We start from the raw sequence: 25,186 nt of genomic DNA on the forward strand, positions 1-25,186 counted from the left end.
TTATGCAACTTTTCAAGATATATGTTTCTGGATGCACAAAGTCCACCCGCCTGCCCCCGCCTCCAAGACACAGTGTCTGTGTGTCTGTCTGTCTGTCTCTCTCTCACCCACGCACACACACCTTTTGACAAGATGGGGAATGATGTGAAGCATGATTATATGGACAAAAGCATCCCGAGTGATTCTCCGATCTTAACCCTAACTCATTCATCCCTAAACTTTGCTGCGCGCTGCAGTCATCTGGGGATCTTTAAAAACAGTCCTGATGCCCAAGTCATACCCAGTGCCGGTTAAATCAGAACATCTTGAAGCAGAAGCCAGGCAGTTTTTAAAGCTTCTCAGATGATCCCAGTGTGCAGCTGAGCTTGGGAGCCACTATTTGGTTAGAGGGCAGGAGAAAGAGAACTGCTTCTGATAATTAGTGGGACCTTAGGTAAGTCAGTTTTAAGCCTTGGTTCCCTTATCTGTAAAATGGGTTGTTTAATTAAATGTCATCTACGGTTCAGTGGTCCTTTCCATCATAAAACTTCTAATGCTGTGATTTTAAAATCAATTTGAAGATGAAACTTTGAAGCACTATAGAAGTGTCCATCTTTGATGCTAACGGTGTTACAGGCCTTTATACAAGTGCTAAGATTCTATAGACCTATTATAAAATTCAGATTTGCCTTCCCTCAATTATTTTGAGTTTCATTTTAGACACTGAGAACAAAGGGGAGCATATAGCTTAACCAGAGAACCCCTTTGTTGCCTAATATACAACAGCTGTGAATAACTTAGGAATATAGTAACTTAAAAAAGACTACCTAAGGACTTGTATCTATCTGTTCGTTAATACTTTATTTGAAATAATTTGGAAATACCTGTCATTAATAGTATACTGTGTAGTATTATGGTGTATTATTAGCACTGCTTATTTCAGGATAGCTAGACCTATCATCAGTTTTGTGGCTATAAAATTTTGCTATTAAATTTTCTAATAATTATGTAAAAGTGATTTTAAATCATTTTGGTATAGAGCACTTTTATTATTTACTTTTAGGGAAATAATGGAAAACGGATGGGTAGGTGGATAGCGAACTAAATCAACTGAAATTCAGGGACTAACAGAAAAACCACACACACACACACACCCACACACACAAACTACTATATGGCTTAAATTTAAGCATGTGTATAGATAGATAGAACTTGTACAGGACAGAAGGTTTTGTGGGTAGAAGGACAAATGACAGGGGAAATATGTAATAATTTATATATTATAATAATCAACCAAAACATGCCTTCTAACAGCATATCTAGCATTTTGGGTCTCCTAATTTTGCTAAAAGCTGAAGAACCTAAAACAAGGGGGAAAGCACCCATGTGGTACTGTTCTGAATTCGAGGATTTCGGGGCCACTGGGCCTCTGGAAGGTCTTCCCTCCTTGCTAACCCCTTTTTAAAAATGTCTTCAGGCCTGATATGATAAAAATCAGTTATTACAATGTATTTTTTTTTCCTCCACAGTATGACCTTAGCAATATATTACCACATAAAGAACAGGTGAGCTCTTGTAAAACCTATCTTGTTATTCCAGCTAATTAATTTACAAGGTATCAAGTTTAGTGTTAGGTAATAACTATAGGTGTTACTGGCATAAGCTTTTATTATTCGAGTGCTTTTATTACAATATAGAAGTGAATCATTTATTTTTATCTTAGGACCCTTAATTCTTAGGTTACTGAGCATCCCAAAGAGTATTTGTTTATATGGGTTATATTGATAATTTACTGTATTAGAAATTGAAATTGAGAATTTAAAAAATTAAATCCATTGTATGTTCAAACAGGGTTTGCCTTAGCACTATTGAAATTTTGAGCTAGATAATGCTTTGTTGTGGGGTGTCGTCCTGTGTGTTATAGGATATATAGCAGCACCCTTGGCCTCTACTCACTAGATGCCAGTAGCACCTTCTTCCCTCCACATTACGACAACCAAAACTGTCTCCAGCCATGGCCAGAAGTCCCCTGGGGGACGAAATCACCCCTGATTGGGAACCCCAGTGTTTAACATAAGTCATTTTTTTTTTAATGAAAAATAACTATTTTCCACAACAAAAAATATTGAGAGAAAAGTATCTCCTTAATAGAAGACAGCTGATTCTCATATCTATTCTGTCTTCAGTCATTTGTTTTGAAGAAACAATATGAAGAAGATCCAGCTGCTTGCAGATATATAGTTGGAAAAAGATGTATTTTTAAAGCCTTCAGATAATTTGGTATATTCTTTGATACTCTACCAAAAGTCTGCATGTGCTAGTTTCTTAAATTAGTTAAAATGGAATTCTAAGTCATATCAATGAACTTGTAATAAATACTATGTTAAATTAATACCCATTGATCTGTCATGCATACTGAGTAGATGTTTTTACCTGTACCTGACTTTATAATATTATACATTGGTCATTTGGAAAGTATTGGTTCACATTTCTTTAGACAGTGTCAAAAACTCACTTTTGTTAGTATCACCACCAGTCTTACCAGAAAAGTCTTTTAAGTGTTGAGAAGTTGTCAAGTTCACAATAGAAGGTAGAAGTTTTCCAAAAATCCTGATATTTTTAGCTTGATGGCTTGAATTTTGTCATTGGCAACAAATAACTTTAGAGTTATTTTCCTTGAAGTGACAGGCTCACTTTGTTCATTTGTGAAAGAATGACTGTGTCAGTTGTACATTCAAATAACGATGGTGTTCGATGAAAAAAGTGTTTCAAATAAAGATGGTGTTCTATGAAAAAAATGACTTACCGCCAAGTCACAAGTGCTTTTCCTTAACACAGCCATATTTCAGTATGTAAAAGTGCTTAATGCATACTTTCCACTTATTCAGAATATTAAAAAGAAGGACCAAGGTTTAAGAACACTATTAATTTTTACTCTTTTATCAAGGATGTTCTTAAAGCAGATTTTTAACTGCAAGTGGCAGTGAGTAATTGAATGACTTCTAATTCAGTTTGGTACCACTGCCTTGATTCATGCTCAGAAACCAGCAGTTTTACCCACTTTTGCTTTTATACATCCATAGCAAATGTCACACAATGTGAAGGGCAGGTAGTGTCTTAGTATTCTTATAAAAGCAGTTTTGACCTCTTGGGCCTCCTGAAGGGGAGGGGATAGGGGAGAATCCCAGAGGCCTGCAGACCACATTTAGAGAACCGCTGTTCAAATGAGCGCAGTGTATTAGTGTGGTGAAATTTTAAATTAAAAAGCCTGGTTTCTTTTAAAATAAAAAGACAATTACATTTTTAACTCAAACTATTTAAAAGAGACAAGAAGAAATACACAATAAGAATATAAAGAACTAAAGAGAAAAAAACGGGAAAAAACCATGAATCTCATATTCACATTGATTGAAGTTAGAAGAATTTATTGCCCACCACCACTGCTTTATAAAATGTTCTTGCATATTCCAGTGTGAGGTTAGAGGAGTGAAAATATATTGGTTTACTAGCATTGCCTGTTAGGGAGGGTCAGTGCTTATAGAGGCAACTCTGGCTGGTTGTTGTAGAAAAGATTTCACGGAACTTGATGTGCTGAGTAAAAAGAGGTCAGGAAACCTTTCTAAGGGTGGAATCCAGGAGAAGAATTTATAAAACTGTTTGCTTTGTTGAAGGTTAAGCTTCCTCTACCCCTCTCTCTACTCCTAGCAGATATTTTACTAAGATAGTAACTCCTGAATTAATTTTTTAAATGCACATTCTTATTTTATAGAGATGCAGATAGATCCTTGGATATTTTTGATGAGAGATTACATCCACTCACAGTGAGTGTCAGTTTTATTGAAGTGGTATTTTTCTCTTATACAGTTGTGTTTATTTCATGCTGATTTGCTTTGAAATTAATTACTAGAAGAAAATTACTTCCTCCAGCTCGAAGTCAAATTCATCTTCCTTTAAGTCTTCTTCCCCACGCCATGTTGTGTCTAGTCATTTTCCCGAAGGCGTGTTGTATAAGGGGTTGATGGATGTGAACCGAGTTGCACTTTGTATGAATAGTGAGCAGGTAAGTAAACATACCCAAGTAACAGAAAATGTATCTTTTTAAAGGATGATTTTCCATAGCATCAAACAATATAAATATTTGTAAATAAACCTAATATGATAAGGCCTCTAAGAAGAAAATTAGAAAACTGTTTAAATTTTAAACGAACTAAAATGACAAAGTTTTAAAATTCACTTCTTCGGGTGCTCTGTAGCCACACGTGGCTGGCGACTGCTGTACAGGACAGCACATTCTTAGAGCCTTATGGTTACAGGACACTGGAAATGTGTTTTCAAAGTTGATTACAGAAAAGTATGACATATGGTGATCAGCAAGACTTTTGAGCCTAAAAATATTGGGTTGGCCAAAAAGTTTGTTTGGTTAGTGAATATATTGTTCAATAAAATGCTTGGTGAAAATGAAAACTGTGTCGTTTATTTTTACTTAAAACCAAATGAACTTTTTGGCCAACCCAATAGTTTACATTTGGTTAGAATTCTGTGGGGAGGAACGTGGAAATACATAAATTTTCTGCGGTTGTGCCTGTATTTTTCTTTAATGAATGGTGGTGAGTACTGGATCACTGTGGTATTTTAGGATCCCATTGTTTATATTTAAAAGACTACAAGACATGTCACCCAACCAAAATTATTTTAAGGGGCACGTGGGCCCAAGTGTGAAGACTGCTATCTTAAGGGTACTTTTAAGTATTTTTCTTCCATGGATACATAAATTGCATTTTTTCTCCTTTCAGCGAGAAAAGCTTCCAGAGGAATACTTCGAGCATGATCCTGAACACAAAGTCATTTACAGATTTGTTCATACTCTTTGTAGTGCCGCACAGCTAACTGCTGAAAGTGCAGTAATAACTTGGGTAAGATATTTTTTCTTTCGTAAAGCATCTGTAGAAATTTCTGTCTTGTACACATGGTATGGTCCTGTTTTTCCCAAATGAAAGTAGGTTCCTGAAATGATCATTAGAACTTTATTAAGAGAAACCTATCAAAAGAAAGTAAAGTATACACATTTGAGCTTTAATAATCATTATGATTTAAAATGTTGCCATTGCTTTTCTCATCACAAAACAATTGCTATTAAAGGCAGCAGGAGAGATTTCTGGTTTCTCCTTCCACACCTGAGGGGACACATGCACGCACAGTGCACACACGCACACACAGACGACGCATGTTGTGGTGGTAGGGCGGGGCCATAACTGAACGCTCTGGTCCACAGGCAGAAACAGGTGCCGGGTAGTTTGAAGCTGAGTCCCAGACTGTACTGCCTAGGCAGTTCTGATGTGTGTCCTGATTGAGAACTACTGCCCTCAGTTCTCTGTTCCTTGGATAATGGATAATGGTGTTAACCATCCCTGCTGTCCTCTTATTGCCTGCATGTGAAGTTGCCCAGGACTAGGGTGCCAGTAGGACTTCAGAAGGCTTTCCTCTAGTTAGCCTGCTAAGCTACAGCTGTGTGAGGACCTTTTTGTCATCCATTCCTAATTCCTATGGTAAGATTTTATCATTTGAATAATAATAAATCATATTCAAGTGAGAGGTAGTTGGGATTGTTTTACTCCTCCCTATAGCAAACCTGTAGGGGGGAAAGTCAGCTGCGTGGTCTGCAGGGAAGGAATACTTAGGCCCCTCACTGCCGGCGCCTGTCAAGGCAGAATTGAGGACAGGAGGCTTGTCCTTTTGAAAAGAGACCCCTCAGTGGGTACTGGATCAGACACAGGCCTTTTCTTGGAGCTACAGGCCACTTGGAGTGCTTAGCACATGCTTGAGAGAGGCAGGAATGGTGCTTGCATACGGAGAGCTAGGAACTGCAGGAAGGAGAGTATTTGGGTTGGAAGAGGGGCATTTCTTTGTAGACAAGTTAAGCTTGATGTACCTGCGAGACAGCAGAATGGCAGTGTCTAGTAATCATTTGAATATATGGGATTGGAGCATGAATCTGAGCTAGAGGGAGGGAATTAAGTGTAGCTGTTCAAATGCAGAGAAAGTATGTAAAATAAAAAGTGGGTAGAAGATAGATCTGTAGGGACTGTCAGCACTTAAGGGACAGACCCCCAGAGGAGTGGCTACAGTGGTAGGAAACCCAGCAGAGAACCCTAAGAGACACCAGGAGAGGTTCAAGAAGGAGAGTATGGTCCAAACGCTAAATGCTACCAAGAAGTTGCTCATGTCATAAATACCATGTCACTGAATACCTACTCTGTGTCACTTTTCTACATGTGGGGGGTGGAGGAGAGAACAAGTTGGATAAATAAAGTTCTTGCCTTTATGGAGCAAGTGTGGAAGACGTAAATTTTTTTTTTTTTTTTTTTTTTTTTATCGGAGTACAGTTGATTTACAGTGTTGTGTTAGTTTCAGGTGTATAGCAAAGTATAAGTGTTTTTTTTTAATGAGTGTTTTTTAAAAGATGACTATTTCAAGTAGTGGTAAAAACCATGAAGAGAAAGCAAGGTAAAGGGATAAAGTGATTAGAGGGGCTTACTAGAAAGCTCAGGAAGAGCCTCTTTAAAGAGGTAATGTTTGAACCCAGGACCTGGCTGAACTGAGGAAGATCAGGTACGCTGGCATTACGGGCAGAGGGGACAAGTGCAAGGCTCTGAGACAGGAACTTGTTCTGTGTGTTCAAGGGAAAGCAAGGTGGCCATTGTGATCCGAGCGGGGAATGAGGGAAAGAGCATAGGTGATGAGGTCACGGAAGGACAAGGCCGTACCGCACAGGGCCTCGTAACTTGCAGGCCACGGGAAGAAGGTATTTGTTTGACGGGAAACCTCTGGCAGATCTGGAGCAGGCGCATAAAGTACTGTTAATTTAAGAGGCTCTCCTGGCTGCTTTGGGGAGAACAGACTGTAGTCTGTTGGGAGGCAGAGAAGTTAGGCAGTGGCAGCGATACAAGTCAGAAGTGACAGACAGAAAAGCGGTCAGGGTACCAGTGAAGGTAGAGATAACAAGAAGTTCTAACAGATTGGAGCAGGATACACTCAAGTGCAGGTGTTTGGTCTCAGCGACTGGGCGTGTGGCAGTGCTCTTTCATTTATGAGGGAAGGCCTGGGGAGTGGAGCTCTGGGACGAAGAGCTCTGGGTGGTTTGTGTGAAGGCACCGGTGACCACGGCAAGAGTAGTCTCTGTAGAGTGGTAGCAGCAGGAGGCTGACTGAAGTGGGTTAAGGAGAGGATGGGAGATGAGGAGCTGGCCTCAGCCCTGAGGACGCCGTCGAGGGGCAGTGGGGGACAGGCTGGGGACATGGAAGCATTCACACTGGAGGAAGCCTCTGACAGAGAGGGAGAAGTTGTTCCAAAAGAGACTAACTGTGGGCACAGTGCTCTGCAGAAGTGAGGTGGGATCAACTTCATTCACAGGAGAGTGAGCTTCAGTGAAAAGAAAGAGATCTCGCTTCCTCCGAGACAGGAGGGCAAGTGGGGTAAATGAATAGCGGCACGTGTACCAAGTTTGCCAGTACAAAGGTGAGAGGAAGTTGAGAGATTGCCAGTGTCGTTTCAGTGCCTCTGATTAGTCCCATAAAGTAGAGAGTTGAACCTTGCGGGGAGAGTCGTTCTTAGGGTACTAGAGAGTGCTGAGTTCTTTGGGGAATGGGAGCCGAATTTCACTAAGAACATATAATCTCAATACCCGTGTTTGAAAACACAGTAGAGTTTGGAGGGCATGGGCGAATCTGAGCTGTCAATCTGATAACCCTTCAGAGAGTAAACAGACTCTTTAAAACTGGACATTTTTCTTTTTGTCAAATGGCATATACACTCTTCTACAGAGGTAACAACAAATCACAGCTTACCTCTCAAATCTTTGCTCAGCTGTTAACTCCATCCAGTTCTTTGTAGGGTAGACATTTGATACATGTAAAAGAAACCATGAAATCATCTCACAAACCGGCAGGTTTAGAGGAGCCCCAGGGATACAGACACAGGCAGGTCTTCCCACCTTAAAACCAAAAGAATTGACTAAGCTGCAGATTATGTAAGACAGAAATGAATAATGAAATGATAATGGAGATGTGAAAAATTGGGGATATGAAAAGGACTACCCTTTGTATGCATGTGTGTTCCTGAAAAAGGCACTCAAATATGGGAATACTTGACAGCTGTAAAGCCCCTTTGTACTGCCTGTCCTGCTGTGCCACGCAGCAGCCACTGGGAGGCTCTCTTGACCACCAGTTTTTATCTTCAAGTTCATGCCACAAAAGGACTGGTGACTCTGAAGAGAAGGTAAAGATGTGCTCAGTCTTACCAGAATTTTACACACTCAAGCGTTATGTAAAATCGCCATGCAACCACCACCAGTCTTGTAGTTAACATTGCACGTGATAGGCACTCAAGCATTTACTGAACAGTTGAAGTCGACACTGGGCTGTATGTGCTGCCCTTGACAAGTGGGAAGGTAATAATACAATGCGTGTCTTTAGAATGCCCTTTGCTGAGAGGTCCTTTCATTCCTGTGACCAAAATTGGGTTGGAAATTCACACGGGCAGAGTAGAAATATCAGACTAACAGAAATATCTGACTTACAACTGTGACCTGGCCTCTGGCCTTGGCTTGGCTGAGCAAAGTCTTTGTAGAACCTAGGAATAAAAGGGGTGTCAAAAAGAGATGAAATCTGTCATTCCTAACAATTCTTATCCCAGCACTTAAACTGAACTAAAATCAAAGATCAGTGCTCTACTTTTGCAGGTTTACTTAGAAAAGCTTTTAACTTATGCTGAGATCGACATTTGCCCCACTAACTGGAAAAGAATTGTTTTGGGAGCCATTCTTCTTGCCTCCGAGCTTTGGGGCGATGACGCTGTACAGAATGTGGACTACAGCCAGATCCTCAAGGACGTTACAGTTGAGGACATGTGAGTTTGTAAGGTTACCGTGAACTTTCTAACCATTTTCCAATACCTCATTTGCTCTCATAAAGTTTACATTTTTAAGAAATGTTACATTTTAAGAAAGGTTACCTTGTGCAGAGAGCTGAAATAGACATAAAATGACAGACTTCTTTCTATCTAGCTGTAGTATAACAATTTGTATTTCCCCTCATTAATTGGTAGGTCTTGATGTGTTATTGTTGTAATATTCTGCTTGATAAATTGAAATTATTTTTCTGGTGGTTTTTGCCAAACATTTTACAAGCTCACTACCAGAACAACATGGTACAGTCAGTAACTTGACAGCTTTCTTAAAGCTGTCTACCAGGTCCAGTCCATTTTTAAGGGGCACATGCCTGGTCTTTGAAGCAAGTGGCCACTGTTAAGGTCTTAGGGCCTCTAGACTACTGACAGGTTATAATTTCAACCTGAGTCACACATTGTGTATTTGCTTTTGCTGGTCTTTTTCTCCTTTTTATCTGAGGTTCTGTTGTTACAGAAACTATGATGTACAGGTAGCCACATATAAAGGTTTCAGATCCCTGTGTTCCTGTCTCCTCCCCTAAAGTCTGCTGAGTTAGGAAACACCTACCTCTCAGGTAGTCCGGGAAGCATCCCTGGGGCCTCCCCCAGGGCACTCAGCAAACACAGCGGCACTTTGTGGGGCCTTGAGTTAACTAGGCAGGTTCTCCTCACAGATGGCACGCTCACATTGGCATGAAACGCCAGGCTTCCAGTCTGGCTCTGGTGAAGGGCCCCAAGGGTGGGAAGCAGGATGAGCCAGAGAGGTAATTCCAGCAGACTCTCGAAGTGCCCGCTTGACAGTGAACCTGTCTTTGTGGGTGGCATTCAGGAAAATGGGAAAGGACACCTCTTGATTATATTGGACAGCAGAGGCCGATCAAGATGGCAGGCAGGGGCAAGAGTTTGTTTTTGTTACCTTTGCCCCTTACTCTAGATAATTCACAACTACCAAAGTGCATATTTACAGCTGAAGCGAGGAAAGTTGTGACTAAGAGAAGGGACCAGTGACTGTCAGTAGCTGTCAAAGTGGCTTTTGGTGAAAATGCCCACTTTGGTGATCATGTAAACCAGGTGGTCATGGTGATATTGCTGGTAGCAATCTTAGCAAACAGTGTAACAGCAGATAAGGAATTTGAAATGAATAGAAGTACTTTTGGAAGTTGCAGAAACTAAAGTGACGTTGACCAACACTATCATCAGTCTTTAAACTGGTCCCTTGAAGGAAGGAAAATTTGTAATCGTGAACACCATCCCTGCCATGATGGCAGCTGAAATTTTCTCAGAATCTGCAACTGAGCTGACTGGGGCTCTGGTTCCAGGTACAACATCCGAGAACATGCAGGGAAACGTGTGGGTGTTCATAGACATTGAGCCCAGGAGCATCGGCGGCACTGTCCAGCTATGAAGAAACTAATTCTAAACAACGCTTTTCTGTGTAGAACGGAGAATCACCAGGAGTTATGTTTATAATAGGCTGCTTTTGTTTAGGATCTTTGGGAGTTGGAAAGCATTACAACAAAGTGTTTAATACACATTTGTTTCATCCCTCTGCTGTTGACTACTATTTGTAATGGTCTCATTTTGAGTCTGAATTGAAAAATTGCTGTCTATCAGCTTTTCCTTAAAACTTTCTAACATCTCTGTGTCTTGTTAAATATATATTTCCCTTCAAAAGAGTAAGTTAAACTGAGCAGCTGCTGTTCAGACAGTTTGCTGCGCCTGTAAGTGGTAGGCTCTTCAGCCACCTAGCCATTTAAAAACAGCAAAAAACACAGAAGATGCATATTCTGTAGGCATAATGCTTTTCTTCAGTGATTAAAGCTCTATTAATAGACATGTTAATCCTATGAAGTACTGTATTTCCACACAATTAAAATGTATTAGTGGAGAAAATATAAAAGGGATAGTGAAGTGCATTTATTCCTGTAGTAAATTAAGTCCTGATTAGCTGATTATCAAAACATTATCTGGTTTACATTTCTATAGACTTCTGGCCGTATGAACAGGAAATGAATTTTGGAAGTAGGTTCAGTTAGGTTTAAAGTTCAACAAATGAGAAACCTCATTTCTGCTCATACTCTGCTCTCCATACAGGAGAACATGGAGCATTTGTTGATTTATCCAATGGATAAAATGTTAACACTTTAAAACCAGGAAACCAAATGTATTGTAAAATAAGCCACTTGCATGTTTGTTTGGGTATTTATCATTATTATATAATCAACTCTCTAAAGTGATTGCTGTGGAAAGTGGTAAGATTTACTCTAATTTTATATTTATTTACTTAAACATTTGGCAAGCAAATGGCTGGATGTGGTCGTATAGCAGAAGCCTGCTCCCAGCACTCTACTTTCCCACTTCATTGAATTCGCCCTCTGTGGGCGTGTGCAGTCTGTCCTGGCAAGGGGCGGTAGGTCTGAACATTCTGGGCTGCTCTCCTAACACCGGGGGAAACAACTGCTCTATCAGAGGTTGTATCGTAAAGTGGGTTTAGTCTAGCTGAGACATAATCTTACTGCCTTCCTAAGCTTAAAAAGTGCATCCTGTCCTGTCATGGTGACGACAACTCACCCTAGTAAGGTTTTAAGGTGAACAAAAACTTGCATTATGCCCTTTGACACAGCCCCATGCACGGGGTGGGGGTGGGGGGATTCCCTTTCCCATCGAATGTAGCTTATTTATTTATTTACTTGAGATGAATCCTTGTTGCCTCAAGAGTTTTCCCCCCTCAGAGATAATAGCAGTGGCTCTCGATGGATCCATTTTGTTGCCGTGGTGATGTGCCCACTCCTTTTGTTGGCTCGGCTCTACTTCAGTAAGCCCCTTCCTGTCATCAGCCCGGTGAAAATGTCTGCAAGTTCTTCAGAGCTAATAAACAGCATACATCATTCCTTTCATCTGATCACTATAGCGGGGCCTTGTGAGTGAGTGTGGAGCATGAATCGTACAGCTGCACTAATGGAACTCTGAAGAATGAGCCCCTGAGTCAGCAGCATGAGTGCATAAGAGGGCCATAACCTCTTCCCCCTTGTCCCAGACTCAAAGTGCTGGGACGCAGAAAGGACCACAAATAGCTGTACCTTGTTTGAACATTAGGGTATAATCCAGCTGGGTAGCCATTATTTGTTTCAAAACAGTATTTAGAGCCATCCTAGTAGCTCAGAATGGTATTTTTGAAGATAGCCCAATTGACTAAAATTGTCCTGTGTTGGTTTTGTCTTCTCCTCCTCCCCCAGGAATAAGATGGCAAGGCACTTCCTGGAGCTACTTCAGTTTAATATTAATGTTCCTTTCAGTGTGTATGCCAAATACTACTTTGACCTTCGCTCCTTAGCAGATGACAACAACCTGAATGTTCTATTCACTCCTCTTAGCAAAGAAAGAGCACAGAACTTACAGGTAAGGCTGTGAAATCACTAACTGGGGTTTTCTGTCAGCCACCGAAGCCACATCTGTAGCTAAATTATATTAAGCAGTGATTAGGAAAATGGAAAGCTGTTAACAGTTTGAAGAGCTTATTGACCCGTTGGCATCATATTTCCTGTGTCTTTTATGGTTTATACAGGGATCCCACATTATAAAAAAAAAAATTGTCTCTTCTGTAACCATAATTCAGAATACTTTAAATCATATTTAATCTGTTCTTAATGGTTTTCCATTTGAACCTCTACACTTACATATAACCATACATGAATAATTTCTTAAAATTGTATCCCTAATCATATGTACCTACATAATCTACTTACCACTCTTAACTGTCTTTTTTTTTTTTAATAATTGATGTTTTGGACTATTTCTACTGTCTTGATATTTTTAATAAATAAATAAATGTATTTATTTATTTATGGCTGCATTGGGTCTTCGCTGCTGCACGCGGGCTTTCTCTAGCTGCGGCGGGCGGGGGCTGCTCTTCATTGCGGTGCGCAGGCTTCTCATTGCAGTGGCTGCCCTTGTTGCAGAGCACGGGCTCTAGAGCGCAGGGTCAGTAGTTGTGGCGCACGGGCTTAGTTGCTCCTCGGCATGTGGGATCTTCCCGGACCAGGGCTCAAACCCGTGTCCCCTGCATTGGCAGGCGGATTCTTAACCACTGCGCCACCAGGGAATTCCCTCTTAACTGTTTTTTACTCAGCTTGCAGTTCGTGTGTGTGTGTGTATGTGTGTGTGTGTGTGTGTGTGTGTATGTGTATCACAGTTCAGTCCCATGAGTTTATTAGACAAAGCATCCGTGGCTAACCTGAGAGACCTATACTTGGAAGGTATAATGTGGATTCAGATACTGGCTGTAGAAAGTACATGAGTTTTTAATATAAATGGTAACGTACATGGAACAAAGTAATACTTATGGCTTATGATTTTTGGTGGGTATACAGCAAAATTCACAACTGAAATGAACACATTTAAAATTGATACTTTCTGTGGTACCTTGGTGGTACTTTAGAATAAGATGTTTTTCTACCATAATTTATGTGCAAGTGAAATAGCACCTTTCAGCGCTTGTCATTAGACCTCTCCTACCTTCAGCACATACCTACCTGATTAAAATTTTCTTAGAGTATGTAATAACTAATGAAAACTGAATAGAAGTTGAATAGCTGAGTAAACACTGATTTTGCCCAAGTGTATGTCCATTACGTTTAAGGATCACGTGTGTAGGTAACAGATGATATTGCTATTAGGAGCCTATCATTAGGAACCCAATTTTTAAGTAACTCTAAGTTATTAGGGCAAGTTACCCCTTGCCCCAGCAATCTAATCATAGCCCTTAAAGGTTATTACCTTAGGGAATTGTCAGTTAGTGTAGATATCAGCTATCCAAAGTAGCAGTAACTATGAACTATCTAAACGAATGTAGATGTGTGGCTTATCAATGATGCTTTTTTTGTTTTTTTAAGGTCCGAACATTTTTTTTTTCCCCCTAATTATACCTATGTTCTACCTGATTGACTTTCCTAGGCCATTTCCAGATTGTGTGACGACGAATACAAAGACGTGTGTAGAGCTGCTATGAGAAGGTCTTTCAGCGCTGATCATTTCATTGGTATTCGGCGCTCCAATGCCATCCTCTCTTAAGGGAGAAGTGAGGGGTTGTAACATCATAAACCCCTCGAAACAAGGACTGGAGAAATACCACCTCTCCTGCTCAGAAACCAGCAAAGTTAGTATTTTCACCTTAAAGAAAGACATTGAATTCAAGAGACTCATGGACAAGCGAAGATTATGCTCATAGGAAAGAACGGGACCTCGTCAATGTAACACGCTCTTCTGTCCTTTTTATTGTAAACAGAGTTACAAAAACCACTCCAAAGCTAAAAGCTCCCAATCCATGCACAGATATCTGCTCCCAATCCACGCACAGATATCTTATAGCTGTGAACTATGTGAGGTTTTTTAATTAATAGCTTAAATTTTTAGACTTTAAAGACAGTAACTATATAACTTCTAAGTTTTTCTTGCCTCACTGTCCCATAATGCTGCATATTCCTTTAGAATCAGTGCAGTATTACCATCAAAAAATGGGACTCCAAAAAAAAAAAAGAAAAAAAGAAAAAAAAACAAAAAAAAAAAACAAAAAAAAACAAAAAAAAAACAAAAAAAAACAAAAAAAACAAAAAAAAACAAAAAAAACAAAAAAAAACAAAAAAAACAAAAAAACAAAAAAAACAAAAAAACAAAAAAAGCAAAAAAAACAAAAAAAAACAAAAAAAACAAAAAAACAAAAAAAAAACAAAAAAAAAAAAAAGAAAAAAAAACAAAAAAAAAAGAAAAAAAAACCATGGGACTCCTAACAACTCATAAAGCCAAACTTCGGAACAGACTGTCGTAGCATCGTTAGGTTTTGCAGGGTTCTTCCTCCCTACTATATCATTGAAGCTGCTAGTCATTATTGGCAATCAATTTAAACCAAAAAGCTGCTGAATAACACATGTCATCCAAATTCTTTGCAGGCAGTACTTATTAGCATATTAGCATGTTTGCGATCATAAACAGAGAAAGAAAAAAAAAACAAAAAAAAACATGGGACTCCTAACAACTCATAAAGCCAAACTTCGGAACAGACTGTTGTAGCATCGTTAGGTTTTGCAGGGTTCTTCCTCCCTACTATATCATTGAAGCTGCTAGTCATTATTGGCAATCAATTTAAACCAAAAAGCTGCTGAATAGCACATGTCATCCAAATTCTTTGCAGGCAGTACTTATTAGCATATTAACATGTTTGCGATCATAAACAGAGAAAGAAAAAAAAAAACAAAAAAAAAACATGGGACTCCTAACAACTCATAAAGCCAAACTTCGGAACAGACTGTCGTAGCATCGTTAGGTTTTGCAGGGTTCTTCCTCCCTACTATATCATTGAAGCTGCTAGTCATTATTGGCAATCAATTTAAACCAAAAAGCTGCTGAATAGCACATGTCATCCAAATTCTTTGCAGGCAGTACTTATTAGCATATTAGCATGTTTGCGATTATAAACAGAGAAAGAAAAAAAAAACAAAAAACAAAAAAAAAAACATGGGACTCCTAACAACTCATAAAGCCAAACTTCGGAACAGACTGTCGTAGCATCGTTAGGTTTTGCAGGGTTCTTCCTCCCTACTATATCATTGAAGCTGCTAGTCATTATTGGCAATCAATTTAAACCAAAAAGCTGCTGAATAACACATGTCATCCAAATTCTTTGCAGGCAGTACTTATTAGCATATTAGCATGTTTGCGATCAAAAACAGAGAAAGTAGGTTATTTCCTTCTGTTGGGTCCGTGCTGCATTTCTTGTTAACTATAATGGTGCTTCTGATTTTGTGATGATTTTCCTCTTTGTTATATACTTGTATTAAAGGATATTTTCATAATTCCAGCCAACATGGTGGTCCAGTAATTAACAAGCCGGTGATGAAATAGAAGGTGTCCGAAAAGTCTTACAACAATTTTAAGCTTTAATATAGTGTGCTTAGATACTCCAGAACACTGTCGCAGAAGTATAAATGCTAGACTGGCAAAACATCACTTGAAACTTTAATCGAATTTCTTCTAAACTCATTTACTTTTGTACATTTTAAACATTAAGCTTTTATTTTTTTATTTTTTATTTTTTTAAATTAATTAATTTATTTAATGGCGTGTTGGGTCGTTTCTGTGTGAGGGCTTTCTCTAGTTGTGGCAAGCGGGGGCCACTCTTCATCGCGGTGCGCGGGCCTCTCACTGTCGCAGGCTCTCTTGTTGGGGACACAGGTTCGAGCCCTGGCTTGGGAAGGCCCGTGAGCCACAATTACTGAGCCTGCGCGTCTGGAGCCTGTGCTCCGCAACAAGAGAGGCCGCGATAATGAGAGGCCCGCACACCGCGATGAAGAGTGGCCCCCACTTGCCACAACTAGAGAAAGCCCTCGCACAGAAACGAAGACCCAACACAGCCATAAATAAATAAATACATAAATTTTAAAAAATAAAAAATAAAACAATAAACGCTTAACGTTTAAAATTTACAAAACTAAATGAGTTTAGAAGAAATTCGATTAAACTTTCAAATGATGTTTTGTAAGTTTGTGGCATTTATACTTCTACAAGTATCAAAGCTTAAAATTGCACTAAGACTTGAGGGGATACCTCCCCTCCTCTTTTTAAAATAGTCCTTTGCAAGGCTGGGCTGCTTACCTGCTTGATCACCTAAGTTTCTTTTTTCTAGATTTGGTAAAGGAATTATGAACAACAGTGTTAATTCACATGTAATAAATTGAAAGGAACTGGACCCTAATAGTAGGGACAGGAGAGTAAGTGATACGAAACAGCTTTTCTATCCTGTGTGTTAACCTGGCTGTAGGTGTCTCACTTCAAGTTCTATTTAAGAGGAAACATATAAACCTTAGGAACCCTTACCTCAGGCTTTAAAAGGCAGGGAGGTCCAGTAATCAGTCTTTTTGGAGATTGGTAACGATGTCACCTAAACTTGAAATATTAAAAAAAAAAAAAAAAAAAAGTGTTCTCAACTATGTGAAATCTTTCTCCTCCTACCTTCTCAAATGTAATCCTAGGAATTTTGCCTGCAAACAAAGCATTTCTGGGCCAGAAGTACTTTCTCTCTTTATAGCAAGGCTTCACGTTATACTGAGTGCTGCAGGTTCCATCATTTTTAAGGGACAGAGACATAAATGATAAATTATGGTATATAAAATACTACAATCTACCACCTCAAAAAATATTGTTTATGGAGTTTGGAGCTTGGAAATTCAAGTACTGATTGCAGTTTTATTTTGAAAAGAATGCTACAACTTATGTGGTTTTTCTTCCTCATGTTTATATTAAAAGAAAAGCTAATAAACTCTGTTTTAATTAAAATATATGGCTACTGTGTTTGTAACACTTCTCACTATTCACATAACATTACAACTCTGCCTAACTCAAATGTTTTCAGTCAGCTCTGATAGTCGGGCCTTAAAGCATTTTCAAACTAACCATTCATAAGTTGTTTTGACCCCTGCCTTTAGTTAAGATGTAGACATTTATTTCTTCAGCTTACGCTCTTTTCAACCTGAAGATAATCTAGTACACTTAAAATCACTGGCTACAGTGCTCAGTGGCATAATGCATTAGATGGCATTTTTGAATTGTTTGTTATGGTGCCAAGATGGAAATGCACATTGAAAGATAAAAGTAGGTAAATACACAGAGAAAGGAATTACAGGAATACTGTAGAATCAGAACTTGTTGTTTGAGGGTTTCAAGCAATTGAACAGGAAAGAAAATGGAAGAACAGGAAGCAGTAGAATTGTGGTTGCTGTTAAGAGGGTGACTTTTAAACAAGCCACGTAATTTGACTTTAACATGCTATTTCACTTAACATTCAGTTGGAAATATACCAGATCTCTAAAGTTTCTTTTAGACCCTAGCCACTGCACTTGAGCAATATTCCATCAGTCCTGATAGTATTGCCGTAGTATTTCATCCACCTTAGTTACCTTCCTGAGGTCACATCTTTAACTTTGTTCTTGTTAAGTTGCTGATGAGGAGAAATGATCTGATTTAGTACAGAAGGGAAAAAAAATCTATCACAAGTCACTGTTTATATCAATAGTTTGCACCGCGTAGTAATATGCCAGTTACTAAGCAGAAATGCTGACATATCTCGAGTGGTCGAAGGTTTAAAAAAAAAAAATTGGGGGTAGGAACATCGGGCATGACTGTAGCTTCAAGAACAAGTTGGTAGAATAAGGGGAATTGCTAAAAATTGCTTTTCCCCTTCAGCTTTAATTCTAGAGGCAATACAGCCATTTTAATAAATGGGAAATTGAGGCAACTTAAGGTAAAAATTTAAACATCACAAAGTAGGTTCTCCAACAAATATGGGGCATGGAAACTAGTTATTAAGAGGGTGGCAACTATGGCATTTTTTTCCAGATTTTTATACCGAGGAAGGGTTTGTTCCCTAAAGTAGTAAGACTATAAAAGAATATCTGACTACCTGAACTCAAATTTTACTTTTTCGCTTTTTAAAAAAAATTATTTTTCTCTATTGGAATACTGACATCTGTGCAATTTTAACTCTGGTATACCGTGAACTGAACTTTATTCTTTACAAGGAAAAGACAAAAGTTTGAAATGTATGTTTGAACCAAATTAAATTGCCATTTTTGTATGTTAAATTCATGTGGTTGACCCTAAGACAACTTCTTAGGGCCCAGTGTTTCTGGTTAAGAGAAATTTTTTCCACCCTGTATCAGATTCCATCATGACCCTATTCTTTCACATTTACTCCTAATGTACCCTGTATGCCCATTATTGAAATTCAACAGCACTAAATCCTAGTTTTACAACAGGTCAAATTTCATTTCTTAGTTTTCCCATTCTATAAAATATACCATTCCTTGATTTTTGAAAAATGCTGAAGCCAGTATTTACTGGAAAACAATTCACTCTGTATTCAGGTTATGCAATGTTTTTGGAAATGTTTACCTATAGCATGTAGGTTAGCTAAAATCTTTCATCACCCAAGACTTCTCTCTAACCACATGTAAAATGACTACGACTGTTCCCTCACCCAGAAGCCGCATTCTTGAGTATAGAGCTATTTGGTAAAGCACTTGACAGCTGGTAGGGGCTCTCCCAGGGGTAAGTGCTAATTTCTATGCAGAATCTGTAGATTACACCCAGCATCTATCAAGTTAAGGATTAGATCACCTAAAATCTTAACTGTTAGCCACTCACCAGCCTGGCCAGCCTGACACCGTGCCAGCAAGAATACAAAAGATCTAGGAGCCCTTCAGAGACACCTGGTCCCTTGTACACAGGTGCAATCTGTTTGGCTTCTGAGGCAATTTCCACTAGTCCATTTTAAATGGGTTTGGCAGATGAGATAACATGTACTTCATGTGAAAGAAATGTTATGAATACCAGTTTATGGTTTAGGATCTCTAACATGCAGAAAGAACCAGGAAAGTGAAGTAGTATAGAAATTAAGAGAAATCCAGAGTCAAATGAAGAGGTTAATGTTCTTTAAAAAAAAAAAAAAAAAGGAACAGGTTAGGTGATTACTTAACTGCTGTGAGGGCAGCTAAATAATTTGAATGTGATTAGAGAAAGTCAGTGACAGCCTCAGGACCTAAGGTCCTCAAGAATATGTCGATCTCTACTTCAAGACCTCAAATTACTCTGCTAGCTTTTTCTTACAACATCTATTCCTTCATCTTACCGTTCTCAATTCTACTGACCTTTACTTCTAGCTCCCCAGATGGTGGCCCTTTATCTCCTCACTGTGGGAACCGACTCTTCCAAACGCAGGGCATCAGTGTTTTGTCCACCTCCCACTGCCCTCTCTCAACAAGGTCATCTCAGCTTCACCCTTTGACTCTCTGCTCGTGTCCAATGTGGCAGTGCTTGATGTTGGTTACTACTATGAGCCATTTCTAAAACACTATCACCAGGTTCCAGGAAATACAGGATTTATATGGCTCACGGGCTAACTGGCCCCTTGTAATCCCCTTTAATCAACTACTTGAGCCCTCCTGTGTTCCCACAAAGTAGTTGTTCCCAATTTGCTGCACTCACTCCCCTGATCTGCCCACAACCCTAGATGTATCTCCTCAGGCTAGGCAGCAACCCCACCTTCCAAACTCCAAAACTCATTTCATCTGGCATTAGGAATAGATGCCTCACTTCTTAAGGTAACCCCTCTCATCTAAGGGAGAGGATTCCATCCCAACTCTTCAAATCAAATTTCTATATCCAACACCCCCACCACCAGGATGGTGGTGAGGATGGGGCAATTTGACCTTCCTCAGCCCTTGACATGTCCTAGTGTTTCTCAAGATGTGGTCTCCAGACCACCTGCCTCTCATGGGCTGAAAGTCCCTGTAAGAAATGAAGCTTCTCTAAATGCAATGTGGAATCCTAGAACAGATAAAGAACATCAGTGGAAAATCTGGTGAAATCCAAATGAAGTCTGGAGTTAACAGTAGTGCGTTAATGTTGACTTCTTAGTTTAACAAATGTGCTATGATAATATGTTAATATTAGGGCAAAATGGATATATCTTTGCAACTTTTCTGTAAACCTAAAATAATTCTAAAAGTTTACTAAAACAGAACAAAAAGACCTAATTCTTGGATCCCAAATTAATCTCAATTCCTGGAGCTGAAGCCTGGGAATCTACATTTCTAATAGGAACCCCAAATGATTCTTATGCAGACACAAATTTGAAAACTAGTCTTTCAATTCCCTTTCCATTCCATGCCTGAATGGCTGCTTCCTCCTTGTTTTACTTACCTTAACCTGATTGAATCTTTTAGATCCTCTCAACCCTAAAATATAAGTACTATCATTATCCCCCTTTCACAGATGAGGAAGTACTAAGATGCAGTACACAAGTGAAGTACTAAGAGCTTAAGTAATTTGTTCAGGATCAACAGCCCATGAATGATGGAGCTGGGAGTTGAATCCCTAATCAGTCTAGCTCCCAAATCTATGCACAGAACCATTCTACTTCCTCTCATTCTGTTGCACGTAAGAGCTCTGTAACTAAATCACTAAAAGAAGCATTATTACCTATTTCTCCAACTTCCTAAGTCCAACAGTGCCCCCCTTTTCCACTGGGGGGAATGAACAATGAGAAAGCATTGGGAAGATGTGCCAACTAGAGACCTGTACGGGTAAGGCACAGTGGCTCTTGCACCAGGATCCAGCTCAACTGCTGTATTTTCTGTTCTCCCAAATGCCCTAACATGTACCAATCTAATAATGCTCATAGTACTCACTTTGATGCTAAATTAATTATCTCAGGTTTACTAAGCATCTGTCCAGATTGTCAGGGAAGTGCCAACTCTAAATCAATTTACAGTTGGCCCTCCGTATCCACAGGTTCTGCATCAGTGGATTCAACCAACCATGGACTGAAAATATTTAGGGAAAAAAATTTCAGAAAGTTACAGAAAGCAAAACTTGAATTTGCTGCACACCACCAACCATTTGCATTATATTTACAACTACTTACTTAGGATTTGTACTTGGTGTTATAAGTAATCTAGACATGACTTAAAGTATAAAGGAGGGTGCGGGGGAAGATGGGAGGATTGTGCGTAGGTTATATGTAAATACTGCACCGTTTTATATAAGGGACTTGAGCATCCATGGATTTTGGTATGGGGTGGCACGGGGGGAAGGGAGACGACTGGAACCAATTACCCACAAATACAGAGGGAGAACCATATATCCTCTTATCTTATCTGGGTTCCCTGACTTGTATTTAGACCTTAATACAAAGCTGTGGATCTAACTGCTGAATGATGAAGTTTTGGGAGTTTCTGACTGCAAACCAGACACACACAACAACAGCAGCACTTCTAGCCAAATTGCTTCAGTACAGAGTATAGATGGAGGGTTGATAAAATAGAACACAATCTCAGGTAATGTCTCTGTTCTTATGTGTATTTTCCTTCATTTCTTCAAGTGAATCATGAAACAATCACAGGATCAGCAGGAGAAACCTAGGAAGTATATTCAGGTAAAACATGTTTTCATTAGTTCTCCTTCTGGTGATTGGAATTTCTTTGATTTTATTATCAATAAAAACGTTGCCACTTATATTCAAAGTACATCCGAGAAATCTGATCATGAAGTTAGAATGCACATACCTCCTTCAGATACTCTTAGAAAACAGTGTCTCTCCATGAAAGCATGAGAAAAATACTTGTACAGCATCTTATTTGCTTTACCATTGCTTTAATGCACTTTAAAATTTATCTACAGTAATTGGGAACAAAGAAACAAAAATAGACATTTCTTTGTTTTTCATAAATAACTACTCTCCATATTTGATAAAAATCTCAAAGCATTATTTTAACTTCCCACAAATATAATACATACAATTTTTTTTTTCTGAAATAATAAGGTCAGCAAATTAAGTATCTTGACACTAATATAACCACATATAACTGCTATTCTACTGACTTCCAGGAACAAAACAAAAACAGAAAACTTCTTATCAAGGTGCTCTGGGTTTCCTTTTGCTAGTGTTAGGGATCTGGAATTATAATCATCTGCCAGTAATAATTTTATAGATTCTAGTTGATTGTCTACAAAGAAAATATCGCTGGCTCTGCTTTGTGAGTTCTGGATTTGACATGACACTGACAATACCGCATGGGACAGGCACTATACACACATGGAAATCAGAAAAAGTACTGAATGCCCTGGACTCGCACTACTGACTCAGGATGTGCCTCACTTGGCTCAGTAATAAATTCACCTGCACCAAACCCGTATCAAAAGTCACTAAATCTCTCGTATAGATAATAGATATTATTTATATACACACCCACAACACATACACACTATACATACAGTTTGTAACAACATGAAGTAATATTGTCTTCAAATGATGTACCACAGACTGAAATAAATCCTGTAATTGTCATCAAGCTGCTAGAAGCTTTTGAGAGTTCTGAGCCAGGTTACTTAGTTACTTTCATCCTGCCTACCCTTCATTCACCCTGCTTTAATGTCTTGGTAGCTTTTTCTTTCAAAACCACCCTCCTCAACCCAGGCGTATTTCTTTCCCAGGATCACTTGATCGGACTTTGGAGGCAAGAAAGGGCATGCAGGGGGAGCAGGAAATCCTCAGCCACTGTACCTCACACCTGCCTAGATTTGTGATGTTCTCTGTCCTGTTGGCCACATTCGGTGTTAGAAAGCAGTTATTCAAAGCTTTGTCCCTCCTACCCCCCTTGGTCTTTCTGTAGAGCACAAAAGTGAAAGAAGCCTCTTTAGCAGGGGTAGCAGTTCATTAAAATATACAACTACATTTCCTAGCTCTGGGGTTCCCATTCTGTACTTGAGACTGCAGGTCACGGATGCTGTTATTAAGGTGCGGTGTGGGATCCATGAGGTTTTCTCCTGGCAGCCGGTGTCAGGATTAGTGCAGCCCTAGCCCAGGAGGAAACGGCCTAATGAATACCAACTTGGAAACAGTGGTGTCTGTCAGCACGTTACTTAAGCTTGTACATTGCTCACAATTACACACAACACACACACAGGCTTATCACTGGAAATGACTACGAGAAAACAAGACAAAGGTTTGCAAGGATAAACCAATAAGGCACCAAGAATACTTATTTTCAGCCAATTTAGACAACTTCAAAGTGTGAGGTTAATAATAGAAATTAAAATGACTTCCTAAGTCTTATCAACTGATTTACTGAGAGGTCACATATTAGTTCCTTCTAAATCTTTACCCCCTAATCTGTGATGGGAGACGTTGCTTACAATTGAACCATGAAAGGGACAGCCCAAAAGCTGTACATGTGAAACTAAACTGGGCCTTAAATCCTCACTAAAATCACAGAGCTGGCTGTGAAGAAGCTGCTAAACCACCCCACAACCTTCCATTTTATAATTGTTTTCATGAGTGTGGATTGTTTGCCTAATAAAAATAAAAATCAGAAGAAAACAGCATATGAGATGGAAATAGGGGGCGACCATAAATAGATGGGCTTCTCTGCCCTGGGTAGCGGGAGGGGTGGCTGAGGTAAGACTTGAGGGAAGCAGGTGGGCTTCATCTTTGAGGGAAGGGAGGGGGAGAGCAGCGGTGAGAACAGAGGCTGAAAACAGAGGCAGCTCTGAGAGTTGGCCTGGACCTAGACCTCCAAATGCATTACCTGTATTGCCTCTCCTTGGCTTAGTATCCTTTGTCTTAACTGTCTTTTTTTTTTTTTTTAAAGTAAATTGGTTGTTCTTTTTAGGTTTGGTATGTTGCCAAAATGAAAAATAGTTGTTTTAACACGAAGAATTAAATCACTTCAACCACATCATCCCACGACTTTTAGATACATTCTGCATCATCTTTACACTCCTCCACAAAAAAAAAAAAAAAGGAAGAGGAAAAACCCAAATTAGGCACAATGACCTAAGGCAGCAGAATAATCTATGTACTTTCTGGGAAGACATGTTAACTGAGGGAAGAGGTCAAGGTGATCAGAAAAGTTCCTCATTTGAAAAACAAGAGAGGAACTGGCCCTCAGGCAGGGGATCTATTTCAAGGTTCTAAGAAGCTTCTGAACAAGTAGAGGAATTAGATGTGCAAAAAGTTCTGTAGCTCTGTGTACAAGGTTTTGTCGAATATACTGAAATTTTGATTCAGAGGATGAGTGTGTAAGAGCAGTGCATTTTTATAAACGTGAATAGCTTCTGAAAGTCCATGAAAACTATAACACCAGGCTTCTTTCCACCAGCAAAGTGCTTAAATACACTATGGAAACTATACACTTGTTTACTTAATATCCATAATGTAAAAACTGACCTGGGCTTAAATCTGACTTTTCCAACTTTGGTATAAATGAAGCGCAAATCCCTACACTTGCTGTTTTTCTAGGGAGACATCCTCAAATTTTAATTGTTTTTGCCATTTTAGCTTCTTAAATTTAGTCCCCACTCAGTCCTGGTCACTGGTATTCTGCTGGCCAATGCACTGTCACCCCCTTCCCCAGTAATGGCCTCACACTCTTCTTGAATGAATGGTTAAATAGATTAGGAAAGCAAACGGAATTTTTAACAGTAAAGTATGTATGCGTGGTGTGTGTACGTGTGTATTCATCAATACATAGGCTTTCATATATAAATGAGGGAATGGTTCAACAGATTAGAAAAGCAAACAGAATTCTCTAACAGTAAAGTGTGTGCTCATCACTATATAGGCTTTCTCAGAAGAGGAGGAAGAGAAAAATATATTGAGGTGGGGGGGGTGGGGAACAGCCTTCCTTTTGCTACACTGATCCATGTTTTAAAA

At 39.3% G+C, this 25,186-nt stretch overlaps 1 protein-coding gene and 1 long non-coding RNA gene across 3 annotated transcripts in view; one reads left to right on the forward strand and one right to left on the reverse strand.

Annotated features, from left to right (window-relative positions):
- Nucleotides 1-23,206, forward strand: part of LOC309631324 (cyclin-Y-like protein 1) — a 42,932-nt gene extending 19,726 nt beyond the window's left edge. The window contains exons 5-10 of the mRNA XM_082397633.1: nt 1,509-1,544; nt 3,749-3,800; nt 4,773-4,892; nt 8,717-8,883; nt 12,159-12,321; nt 13,876-23,206. Of these exons, the coding sequence (XP_082253759.1) occupies nt 1,509-1,544; nt 3,749-3,800; nt 4,773-4,892; nt 8,717-8,883; nt 12,159-12,321; nt 13,876-13,992 (655 nt within the window). The 3' untranslated portion in view covers nt 13,993-23,206. The remainder of the gene's footprint in view (nt 1-1,508; nt 1,545-3,748; nt 3,801-4,772; nt 4,893-8,716; nt 8,884-12,158; nt 12,322-13,875) is intronic.
- Nucleotides 3,808-11,075, reverse strand: LOC309631326. Of its 2 annotated transcripts, XR_014246193.1 has the most exons (4): nt 9,491-11,075; nt 8,123-8,607; nt 7,824-7,969; nt 3,808-4,983 (listed from the first exon to the last, which is right to left on the reverse strand). It is a non-coding gene; the product is annotated as an uncharacterized lncRNA (long non-coding RNA). The 2 variants fall into 2 exon arrangements; XR_014246194.1 differs by lacking the exon at nt 9,491-11,075 and having other exon boundaries at nt 8,123-8,681.
- Nucleotides 23,207-25,186: the final 1,980 nt, after the last annotated feature.

Source organism: Balaenoptera borealis (assembly GCF_965194805.1).
Source record: "Balaenoptera borealis genome assembly, chromosome: 6".
Taxonomy (NCBI): Eukaryota; Metazoa; Chordata; class Mammalia; order Artiodactyla; family Balaenopteridae; genus Balaenoptera; species Balaenoptera borealis.